Here is a 12,374-nt window from a genome sequence, read left to right on the forward strand (position 1 = left end):
TTGCATTTTTTTCATCTCTAAAGTTTGAAAATATTGGTGTTATATAGTGAATCCTCTTTGGTAATCTACTCTGAAATAAATGGAACAAATCTAGAATATTTTCATTTTACCTTTTCCTACAAATGTAAAGTCCATGGTTTAAATTACATTGTGGCTGGCGCCGTGGCTCAACAGGCTAATCCTCCACCTAGTGGCGCCAGCATACCAGGTTCTAGTCCCAGTCGGGGTGCCAGATTCTGTCCCGGTTGCCCCTCTTCCAGGCCAGCTGCTATGGCCCGGGAGTGCAGAGGAGGATGGCCCAAGTGCTTGGGCCCTGCACCCCATGGGAGACCAGGAGAAGCACCTGGCTCCTGCCTTCGGATCAGTGCGGTGCGCCGGCTGCAGTGCGCTGTTTGCAGCGGCCATTGGAGGGTGAACCAACGGCAAAGGAAGACCTTTCTCTCTGTCTCTCTCTCTCTCTCACTGTCCACTTTGCCTGTCAAAAAAAATTACATTGTGATTAACACAATTTGTTTGCCACAGTTTGATGCACCATAGATGTACCTCAATTTCTCCAATTTTTCCATCCCTATGTCCAAAACCAAAGTAGCCCTGTGTGGACTTGAGGGCCCATTGATGAATCTTCACCAACACAGAGAACAAAAATCACAGAGGATATCCCCCCAGAAGGATCAATGCTCAGAGGAGCATATGAGATGGGCCAGACGATGGCTGAGAACAGAAAAGGGAGGACGAGGCTCTATCAGTCACCTAGAAGGAACCACTGTGGTCCAACGGGGTTGCCTACAGAAGACATTTCCTCCCACTGAAGGAACCAACAGCCATTCCTTCTGTGGAGTTCCAGAGAGGGAAATGTCACTGCACACACCTGTCCCTAGAGATAGCTACTGCTGTTTCATTCTGGGACCCAAATAGCTACTGCTGTTTCATTCTGGGACCCAAGCTGCCTCTTCCTCCACCCCGAACCCTGAGTCTTGCCTTCTCTATGAGTGCTCACAGGCTCGATCTCAACTCACAGTATGCCCCATACATTGGAGCCATTGTGATGGCGAGATAGTTCTCACCCTGAGCTCCAGACCCAAGGTCTGTCTGTCCATTCCCACACTTCTTAATAGCAGCTTTAGATGACATTGAGAGATAGTCCATACTCTGGTCCAATTCTAAGACTGTGCTTCATGCACTCATACTTTCAACACTAGAGCCACCAGCACAGTAGGTATGTAGTTTCCTGGGCTCTGGGTTCAAGGTCTGCTTGGGTGTCTGTGACCTGGAGTATCAGCTGAGCTGCAATAGAAAGTTAGGCCAACCCTTACTACAGGGGGACTGAAGCTCTGGATGTCCCCATGTTTGGATCCCTGCTCCCCATCTCCTACAGAAGCACTTGCGTCTTACATACTGTTCCTGACTTTGAAGTCTGGACACCTGTGCCCCAGGCATTGGTAATTTTGCTTCCCTATCCCCCAAAAGTGTATTTCTTGCAGATGTGTCCATGTTACTTGCTAGGGATCATACATTATAAAAAGATGCAAGTCATGGCATAAAAGTTACATATGGGGAAAGAAGTAAGTAAAAATGTTCTTATGTGAAAAAAGTTAAGTTAATATGAGCTCAAACTAGCTTGTTACAGCTGTAATATAGTTTCTGTGGCTCATGGTAACTGAAGAAGAAACCTAAATACATACAAAATGTTTTAAACTAGGAATCAAGCCATATCCTTACTGAAAACAATCTCCTCAAATATAAAGCCAGAAAGACAAAAAGGATTCACAAAGGAAGAACAACTAGTAGAAACAAACAAGATGGAAGTCAAATGGATTAAATTGCCCAATCAAAAACATGGAGTGCTGGGCATATGGAACAATGATTTAAGCCATTTCTTGGGATTCTAGCTACTCATGGGTGTCTGCATTGAGTTCTTTTTTTTGACAGGCAGAGTGGATAGTGAGAGAGACAGACAGAGAGAAAGGTCTTCCTTTTTGCCATTGGTTCACCCTCCAATGGCCGCTGTGGCCGGCACATCGTGCTGATCCGAAGCCAGGAGCCAGGCGCTTCTCCTGGTCTCCTATGCGGGTGCAGGGCCCAAACACTTGGGCCATCCTCCACTGCTTTCCCGGGCCATAGCAGAGAGCTGGCCTGGAAGAGAGGCAACCGGGATAGAATCCTGCGACCCAACCGGGACTAGAACCCAGTGTGCTGGCGCCGCAAGGTGGAGGATTAGCCTGTTAAGCCACGGCGCCGGCCTGCATTGAGTTCTAATTCTGCTTCTGCTCCAACTATTTGCAAGTTTGTTCATTCTGGGAATGGGTGCAGGTGATGGTTTAAATAGCATCCTGGCCACCTATATGGAAGACCTAGATTGAATTCCATACTCCGGTGCCAGACTTACCCAACCCATCTGTTTTGGGTATTTGAGGAGTGAATGGTGGAGACTTTCTCTCTCTCTCTCTCTCTCTCTCTCTCTCTCTCTCTCTCCTCTCTCTCTCTCTCTTTCTCTTTTTCTTTCCCTCCCTCCCTCCTCCCTCCCTCCCTCTTACCCTCCCACTGCCCTCCCCCCTCCCCTTTAATAAGTGAAATAGATAAATAATAATTCAAAGATGTAGGGAGGAGAGGCCAGCATTGTGGTGCAGTGGATTAAGCTGTAGTTTGCAATGCTCAAATTCCATGAGAGTGCTGATTCAAGACCTGGCAGCTGCACTTCTGATTCAGCTTTCTGCTAATGTTCATGAGAAGGCAGCAGATCACCCACGCATTTGTAGTTCTAGGTTGCTACCTTGAGTCTGACCTAGACCTGGCTTTTTGCAGCCATTAGGGGAATGAATCAGTAGATGGCAAATCTCTGTCCCTACCTATCACTCTCCCATTATAAGTAAGTAAGTAAGTAAGTAAGTAAGTAAATGTAAAAGAAGACATAGAGTGGAACAAATACCCAAGTGTGTTGCCTAAAAGAGACTTATTTTGCCTCAAAGGTATAGACAATGACAGAAAGTGGAGGGATGGAAAAACATACTCCAGTGAGAAGAGCAACAGATAGAACAGGAGAAGCTAGCTATGCCTAATCTGATAAAACACAGTTTAAGTAAAAAATGTTAAAGAAGAAAATAAAGTCTAGTAATCAACAATATGTTATCAGGGCTGGCTCTGTGGCACAGTAGGTTAATCCTCTGCTTATGGTGCCGGCATCCCATACGGGCGCCAGTTCAAGTCCTGGCTGCCCTTCTTCCAATGCAGCTCTCTGCTGTGGCCAGGAAAGCAGTGGAAGATGGTCCAAGTCCCTGGGCCCCTGCACCCGATTGGGAGACCTGGAAGAAGCTCCTGGCTCCAGGCTTTGGATCAGCACAATTCTGGCCCACTGCAGCCATTTGGGGTGTGAACCAACATCATCTGTCTCTACCACCACTCTCTATCTGTAATTCTACCTTTCAAATAAATAAATAAATAAAATCTTTTTTAAAAAAGAAACTATATCAACTATAAATACATACTCACCAACATTAGATCTGTAAAATATAAAGAAAATATTAATATAACTGGGGAGAAATAGCCAATGATAACAGGGACTTTAACACTCTGGATTCAATAACAGTCAGACCATCAATAAAGGTAGTTCGAGGGAGCCGAGCGGGTGTGTGGCCAGCGCCGCAGCCCGGTTGGGGCAAGGCTTCCCCTTCTCCGCCCCTCCCGCGCCGTCCAGTCCCTCCCCCGGCGGCTGCGCGGAGCTGCTGGGAGCGCGGCGGCGGCGGCGGCTGCGCTTTCGCGGGCTGGGGCCGGCGCGGGGCTCGGGTGCGCTGGCGGCGGGGTTGTCCGAGCCTCGAGGGCTGGCTGGCGGAAGGGGAGAGGGAGGGACTCGCGGGCTGCAGAGCCTCTCCCTCAGCCCACTCCGCCCGCGCCGGCGGGGCAGCCCCTGGGCTCCCTGCGAGCCGAGCCCGGCCGGGTGGGGCGTGGGTCCGCCGACACCGCTGCCGGCCCCTCGGCTCTGAGCGGCGCGCAAGCGGAGCAGCCCCGGGTCCACGGCCCCGGCCCCGCGCAGCGGACGCAGGGCAGCGCCGAGGGAAGGAAGCGAGAGGGGCCGCTAAAGAAAATAAATAAAATAATGAAAATTTAAAAAAAATAAAGGTAGTTTGAAGTTAAACTGCACAAGAGACCAAATGGACCCTACAGGTATTTGCAAAACAACTGTACAATAACAGCTGAGTATAAAACCTTCTAAAGTGTGCATATAACGGTTTTTCATTATAGAACATGGTAGATCAAAAACAAGACTTAAGAATTTGAAGAAATTTTGAATCATTTCAAGTCTCTTTTCAGATCACACTTGTATGAAGCTCCAAGTCATCATCAGAGATAATTTTAGGAAATTCATAAATATGTGGAAATTAGAAAATAAGCTTCTGAAAAACCAATGAATTGCAGAAGAAATTAAAATAAAGCTAAAAAGAATAGCTTGTGAGAAATCAAAATGGACACATGACCTAACAAAATGTATGGATGTAGCAAAAGCTATTCTAATAGGTAGCTTATAGTGATAAACATTTACACCAAAAAGAAGAACCCAAATGAGCAACCCAACATATATCTCAAGGAACTAGAAAAAGAAAGCCTATACTAATCTAACACTCATTCAATGAAAGGAAATGAAAAATATTAGAGCAAAAAATGATGAGAGGTAAAGAACTTAGAGGTGCAAAAAATAAAATGTCACCCGGCTAAGTGTTAGTTTTATAACATGATAAAAGAAAAAGCAAAAAACACAGAGAGAAGTCTCAACCTGAAAGAGGAGGGATTCCAGCTGATACCAAGAATCACAAGGAATATTAACAGATTACTAAGAACTCTTCACCAAAATGCATAATCTAGAAGCAATGCACAAATTCCTAGAAACACACAACCCACACTCACCAAATCATGAAGAAGTTCAAAATATGAATAAACCAACTGACAATAAGACTGAGACAATATTTGATTACAGGCCTTTCAACACAGTAAACTAGGAGCATATGGCTTTAGTTCTGAATTGCTCCAAGCCTATGCACATAAAGAACAACTGATAGCAATCAATCTCAAGCTCCTACAAAAGAAATCAAAGATGAGCTAATATTTCTGACCCCATTACATAAGGCCAGCATTACCCTGATACCAAACCAGATAAGGGTACTAAAAGAAAAAAAAAAACTGTAGGTCAATATTCCTGCAGGATGTAGTACAATACTACTCAATAAAATAATGGTATGACCATTTTGATGATATTAATTTGTCCAATCAATGAACATGCAGTGTTTTCCATTTTTTCTGTCTTCTTCTATTTCTTTCCTCAATGCTTTATAATTTCCATTGTAGAGATCTTTCATATACTTGGTTAAATTTACCCCAACGTATTTAATTTTTTTGTAGCCATTATGATTGGGACTGATCTTATAAGTTCTTTTTCATACAGAACATTGTTGCTGTATCCAAATTCTATAGATTTTTGTGTGTTTATTTTATGTCTCAAAAGTTTAATGAATTCTCTTTTGGTTCCCCTATATGAAGGATCATGTCATCTGCAAACAGGGAGAAGTTGACTGCCTCCTATCCAACTTGTATTCACTTTGATTTCTTTTACTTCCAGATCTATATTGAATAATAATGGTGAGACTGGGCATCCTTGTCTGGGTGGAAATGCTTCCAACTTTTCACCATTCAATATGAGTTGGCTATGAGTTTATCATACATCGCTTTGGTATTTGAGATATTCAATTTTAAAAATATTTTATCATAAAGATGTATTTTATCAGAACTTTCTCTTCACCTATTCTGCTAAACATATGATTATTATCCTTCATTTTGTTGGTGTGATGTATCATGTTTATTGATTTGTGTATGTTGAGTCATCATTGCATCCCTGGGATAAATCCTACCTGGCCCAGTATGGATGATCTATTTGATGCATTGTTGGATTTGACTTGTTACTATTTTGTTGAGTGATAAACATTTTTGTTTATTGTTGAGGATTTTTGTATCTGGTTTTATCACAGATATTGATATATACTTCTCTTTTTTGTGATATCTTTTTCTGGTTGTTGAATTAAGGAAATGCTGATCTCAAAGTAGGAATTTGGAAGGATTCCTTCCATTTCAACTGTTTTGAATAGTTTAAGAAGAATTAAGGATTAAGTTCTTCTTTAAAAATTTGGTAGTTGCCGGCGCCATGGTGCAGTAGGTTAATCCTTTGCTTGTGGTGCTGGCATCCAATATGGGTGCCAATTCTAGTCCCAGCTGCTCCATTTCCAATCAAGCTCTCTGCTATGGTCTGGTAAAACAGTGGAAGATGGCCCAAGTGCTTGGGCCCCTGCACCCACAAGGAAGACCTGAAAGAAGCTCCTGGCCAGATCAGCACAGCTCTGGCTATTACAGCCATCTGGGGAGTGAACCAATGAAAGGAAGAACTTTCTCTCTGTCTTTCCCTCTCACTGTCTATAACTCTACCTCTCAAATAAATAAATAAAATCTTTAAAAATTTTTGGTAGATTTCAACAGTGAATCCATCCAGTCCTGAGTTCTTTGTTGGGAAGTTCTTTATTACTGATTTGATCTCAGCCTTGGTTGTTGGACTATTTGGATTTTTTGTGTGTTCATATCTCAATTTTGGTAACTTATATGGAGACGAAGATTCTTCCATCTGCAGATTCATTCTCCAAATGGCTCTAAAGGGCTCGGCCAAGTTGAAGCCAGAAACCTGGAGCTCCATCTGGTACTCCCGTGTAGGTAACATGGAACTAAGTACATGGTTCATCTTCTGATGCTTTTGCAGGAGCATTTTTTTGGGGAAGTGGTGGATCTGTGTTTTGAACCGGTTGCCTACATGAGGTATTGGCATCACGGGCAGCAGATCAACCCCCTGTGCCCAGATGCTGAGCTGTGTGTTCCATACAATAACTTTCAAATCACCTACATTTTTGCATTCAATGTGAATATTCATTGGTACTGCATGGTTGTACTATATTTATTAGTCCATGTTCTCAACCTGTTTTCAATTAGTGTATCTAGTCCAGTCACATTCGATGTAATCATGTAATTTTGATGTCTCATGCCTGCCTCCCAATTTTTTTTTTGGTTTGTTTTCTAACCTCTCTCTGACTTTCATTTTCCTGTTTTCTTTTTTCTGCTTTCATGTGGGTTAATGGACATTTTTCTTTTAGAATTCTATTTTGATTCACCCATAGCACATTTGAGTACATCTCTTCATATGGTATTTTTAGTGATCCCTCCAAATGTCCTTTTCTTTCTTTTCAGATATCTCTAGCTGGTGGTTCTTTTAGGCCATGTATGCTTGTGGAAAAATGCTATATTTTCCTTCATCCGAGAATATAATTTCTCTTCACCGCCATGGTATTTAGAATTCTATATACTGACAGTTCCTCTCCTCAGCACTTGAAAAAATATTGTGTCACTTCTTTCAAGTCTTTTTATTTATGATGAGAGATTCATTTTGATATGATTGTGACATTCTTCTGTTTTCTGGAATCTCTAGGGTGTGTTTGTTCCAGTTGTGGAACAACTCTGCCCTGCTTCTCCTCTTTGCAGAACTCCGAAGATGTGAATTATTTTTTCCATAGTCCCACTAATACACAAGGTTGACATTTTTCAATCTAGTGTCTTTCAACTGTTGACATTTGGTAATTTTGTTCTACATTCCAGTTCACTAAGGGTTTCCCCCACTACCCTCCTCATGCTGCTGAGCTGCATCATTGAGCTTTCACATCTTCTATTATCATACTTTTGTGCCCCAAAATTGTATTTGCTCTTCTTTAAGTCTTCCATTTCTTGGATGAAAATTTCTATAATTTTACTGAGATTTTCTATTTTATTAAAATTTATTCAGAGTCTTTATAGGGGCCAGCACTGTGGTGTATCCAGTAAAGCCACCACCTGCAGTCCTAGCAACCCCTAAAGGCACTGATTGGAGACTTGGCAGCTCCGCTTCCGATCCTGCTCTCTGTTATGGCCTGGGAAAGCAGTAGAAGATGGCCCAAGTCCTTGGGCCCCTTCACCCATGTGGGAAACCCGGAAGAAGCTCTTGGCTCCTGGCTTCAGATCAGTGCAGCTCCAGCCATTATGGCCAATTGGGGAGTAAACCAGCAGATGAAATACCTCTCTCTCTCTCTGCCTCTCCTTCTCTCTGTGTATAACTCTGACATTCAGTTAAATGAAAAATAAGTAAATTTTTTAAAAGAGAGTGTTTATATAACTCATTGCACAGTTTTATGATGGCAGCCTTAAACTCTTTATTGTATTATTCTATTGTCTCATCTTTATGAAGGTATCTACTGATAGTCTTAAATTCAAATTTTGATAGTTTTAGTTCTTTCTATAATAAGTAATTTTCGTGAGAAATTCAGGCACTAAGGGTTTTATGAGATCTGGCTCTTATTCAAATCTTGGATTTTATCTGACTTTGACACTGCTGTGGCAGAGTTAGGGGGAGTTTCATACTCCTGTTTGATCTCTCAATCCCTCCAGCACCCTTGTAACATAATGCAGTTTGTGAAGCTATAAATCATGGGAATTCTAAGTACTCTACATTTAAATATTTTATGGGGAAAACTCACATTTTATACTTGCAAACATAATGAAAAAGCAGCTGTGATGCTTCTGAAATAACTTTCTCTTTTTAATAATGCCCAATTAGCAGGCTCCAGGGATCCTAGAGGGACACTGGTCTCTAATTGGCTTTGTTCCATCTTTTCTTAATGATGTTTGCTGCCTATTGATCCTGGTGGCCCCTGATTAGTGTCAAGAGACAGTCCAGTGCCAAACAAATGAAGAGACAAATCCATATAACATTTGAAAGTGCTCTCAACAGTATGGTATCCTCCTAAGACTGTAGAGGTGAAGCAATGGGAAATTTAGTGTCCTGGAATGCATTGTAGAGACACAAAACATGTGTCTAAGGGATCTGGTTAAGTGAGAAGGCTACCTCTTGTCTCTTTGCTGCCCTGGAGTATTTTTCCAGGAAGTAGGGTCTTTTCCTGGGCTGACTGGTTGAGGAGTAGGAGCAGATAGAGATCTGGGCCTGCAAGGAGGCTATGAGACCCCAGTGGACCCACATCCAATGTACAGAACACTGAGAAAGGATAGGCTTTGCTCTCTGATCCCAGTGAAAGTTTGCCACTGAGTTGGGGCTTCCTTTTCCCCTTATTTGGAAAGCTCTGGATGTGTTGTAGATGGATGATGAGCAGACATGATGCACATGTTGAAGTTTTTGCTGCAACAGAGGAGAAATGCCTGAGATGCAAGTGTTTGTTTTCTTACATCTCCAACTGCCTAGCTCAGCAGCCTGATTTTTGAGAAGAGTGAAGAGCCACAGATAGAGCTCGGGGCACGGGAAGCTCCATGTGGGTGAGTATGTGGCCTTAGTGTGACATGGTCGGCATGTCATTCATTTGTTGTAAATAGAAACTGAGTCCATCTCAGGCAGATCTCACACAGGAAAAGGATTGGGGCTGTTGGCTTTGTCTAAATCAGACTGATACTTCAGAGATCTGAGCACAGCACTAGTTGATCAGCCTGACAAATTGTCACCCAAGAGAAGTCTGTGGGTTTAAGGGCAAAAGAGAATATTTATTCTACCTAAGTAGACTGTAGGAGGGACAAGGAACCAGAAATTGGTTGTGGAGTCGTCAAACCATTGCTCTTTCCATCTCATTTTCCTTTGCATATGGACAGGGAAGGTGGGAAGATAGATTCCACCATGGGCAACCACTTAACATGGGTTACAGGGAAAGCCCACCTCTCTTGGTGACTGATGTGGGGCTTAGGTCAGTGAGTGCTGGGCTGCATCTCCAGGATTCCAGTGAGTGCTGCTCTGTGGCTCTTCTCATTCCTCACATCAGGGAGCTACAGGTGAGGCCACAGGCAGTATTTCCCCCAGTGACAGTGTGTCCCCATCAAAACCCCAGACACGATGACACAATATTTTACAGAATTTCATGACCACGACTTTTTAAGTTATGTTTTTCCTTCTGAATGCTCATTTTGTGGACATATAATATGAATGTTTTTCTTACCAGTGATATTGGCATGGTCAGGTACACCCGTAAAATAAAGTTCTTTATCAGCTCACAGATCATATAGGAAAATGATTGATACTATTAATGTAATAGATTTAATTATTTATTTGAAAGGCAGGCATGCAATGAAATAGAGGTTTCAAGAAAGAGGAAGACAGATAATGAGACTAAGAGTGAGAGCAAGAGCGAGCGAGTGAGAGAGAGAGAGAGCACATCTGCTTATTCACTGACCAAATGGCTAGAACTAACAGAGCTGGGTTATGCTGAATCCAGGATCCAGGAACTCCACTGAAGTCTCCACCACAGCGGCAGGTTTCCCCAGAGTTTGGGACATCATTCACTACCACTTCCTCAGGCGTTAGCAGGAAGCTGGATTGGACCCAGCCTAGCTGGGAATGGGACTGGCACTCTGACAGGAAATGCCAGCATCATAATTGGAGGCTTAGCTTCCAGCCACAGCGCTGGCCCCTACAAAATTCTTTGTGACAACTGGCAGCTATAAGCACAGTTCTAATTTCCAAGGCTTTTAGGTTACACACATAACATTTAGAGATAAACATTATGTACTTTATTTAACAATGGGCAAAACATATATATATACACATATTTGTATATGTATAAAATATAACTTCAAAAATAATATGGAGGTGAGCATTTGCCAAGTGGATAAGATGCTATTTGGAATGCCTGCTTCAGGGATGGAGTGCCTACTTCATGTCTTGACTCCAATCCAATTCCACCTTCCCGCTAATGTACACTCCAGGATACAGTATGTGATGGCTCAGGTATTTCAGTCCCTTCCATCCATGTGGGAGACCTGATTGAGCTCACAGCTCTTGGCTTTGGAAAGCCAGCTCCAGTTGCTGTGGGCACTTCTAGCAGTAGCATATTAGTGCATATAAGGTCTCTCTTTCATAAATAATATAATGGAAAGAAGGAAGGGAGGGAGGGAGGGAGGGAGGGAGGAAGGAAGGAAGGAAGGAAGGAAGGAAGGAAGGAAGGAAGGAAGGAAGGAAAGACAGGCTCACTTAAAACATAATATAAAATGATCCATTGCCCAGGTCATTTATGATTAATGAAATGAAGGTCTCTGTGCTTCAGCCATGAAACTGCAAGACACCTATTTAATAAGTAAAAACTATTCTCATTTACTAAATAAACAAGTGCAATTGCCCTGGACATTGTGTGTTCGATGAATTAAAGTTCTCCTTTCTTCTACTGTGATGCAAAAAAGTTCAGGATGAGCTGATGAAGGAGTTTAAAACCTGATGATGTGGGGTAGAAGGAACAGGACTGTGGTCCAGGAGTTCATCCTGGAGGGCTTCCCTGCTGTCCAGCACCTGGGGAACATCTTGTTCCTGGTGCACCTGCTGGCATACCTGGCCTCCATCATGGGAAACACGCTCATCATCAGCATCACCTGGGCTGACCATCGCCTCCACACACCCATGTACTTCTTCCTCAGCACTTTCTCCTTTGTGGAATGCTGCTGCATAACCACAGTGATTCCTAAACTGCTGGCCATCTTCCTGTCAGGGAGGCAAGTGATTTCCTTTGCTGCCTGCTTCACACAAGCTTTTGTCTTTATTTTCCTGGGGTCAACAGCTTTCTTTCTTATGGTAGTCTTATCTCTGGATCTGTACCTGGCCATTTGCAGACCTCTGCATTACTCCAGCATTATGAGCCCAAGGGTGTGTTCCCTCCTGGTCACTTTCTGCTTCACTTTGGGATTCCTCTTTGCAGTGGCTCCAGTTGTCCATCTTTCCCAGTTGTCCTTCTGTGGTCCCAATGTCATCCCCCACTTCTTCTGTGATTTTGGGCCCTTGGCTAAGCTCTGCTGTTCTGACAGCAGGTCTACTGAAATGTTGTTCTTCTACCTTATATTTCTGGGTCTTTTTATATCCCTCCTTGTAACCATCATTGCATATTGCAACATCATAGTCACCATCGTAAGGCTCCCGTCAGCCAAGGAGCGGCAGAAAGCTTTCTCCACCTGCTCGTCTCACCTCATCATCCTTTCTCTCATGTACGGCAGCTGTCTTTTCATCTATGTGAAGCCAAAGCAGACGAGCAGGGTGGACTTCAACAGACAGGCTGCTCTGGTGAACACGGTGGTGACCCCGGTGCTGAACCCTGTCATCTACACCCTGCGCAACAAGCAGGTGCACCAGGCTCTCAGGGGTGCCCTGCACAGGGGGAAGTAGAACCACAGCTCCTCAGTGGAGGGTGCAGCTTCTTCTTGATTGAATCCAGAATTTGCTCCATGTACCTAATCTTCTACATACCTGTAAATTTTGTATGTGTTGTTTTTTCCATGTTTGATTATTT

General features: G+C 43.2%; 1 protein-coding gene across 1 annotated transcript; it reads left to right on the plus strand.

Annotated features, from left to right (window-relative positions):
- Positions 1 to 9,266: 9,266 nt before the first annotated feature.
- Positions 9,267 to 12,250, plus strand: LOC133775837 (olfactory receptor 6C4-like). Its single transcript, XM_062214322.1, has 2 exons — positions 9,267 to 9,274; positions 11,329 to 12,250. The coding sequence occupies exons 1-2, from the start codon at positions 9,267 to 9,269 to the stop codon at positions 12,248 to 12,250; spliced, it is 930 nt and encodes a 309-aa protein (XP_062070306.1).
- The last annotated feature ends 124 nt before the right edge of the window (positions 12,251 to 12,374 follow it).

Source organism: Lepus europaeus, chromosome 17, assembly GCF_033115175.1.
Source record: "Lepus europaeus isolate LE1 chromosome 17, mLepTim1.pri, whole genome shotgun sequence".
NCBI classification, from domain to species: Eukaryota; Metazoa; Chordata; class Mammalia; order Lagomorpha; family Leporidae; genus Lepus; species Lepus europaeus.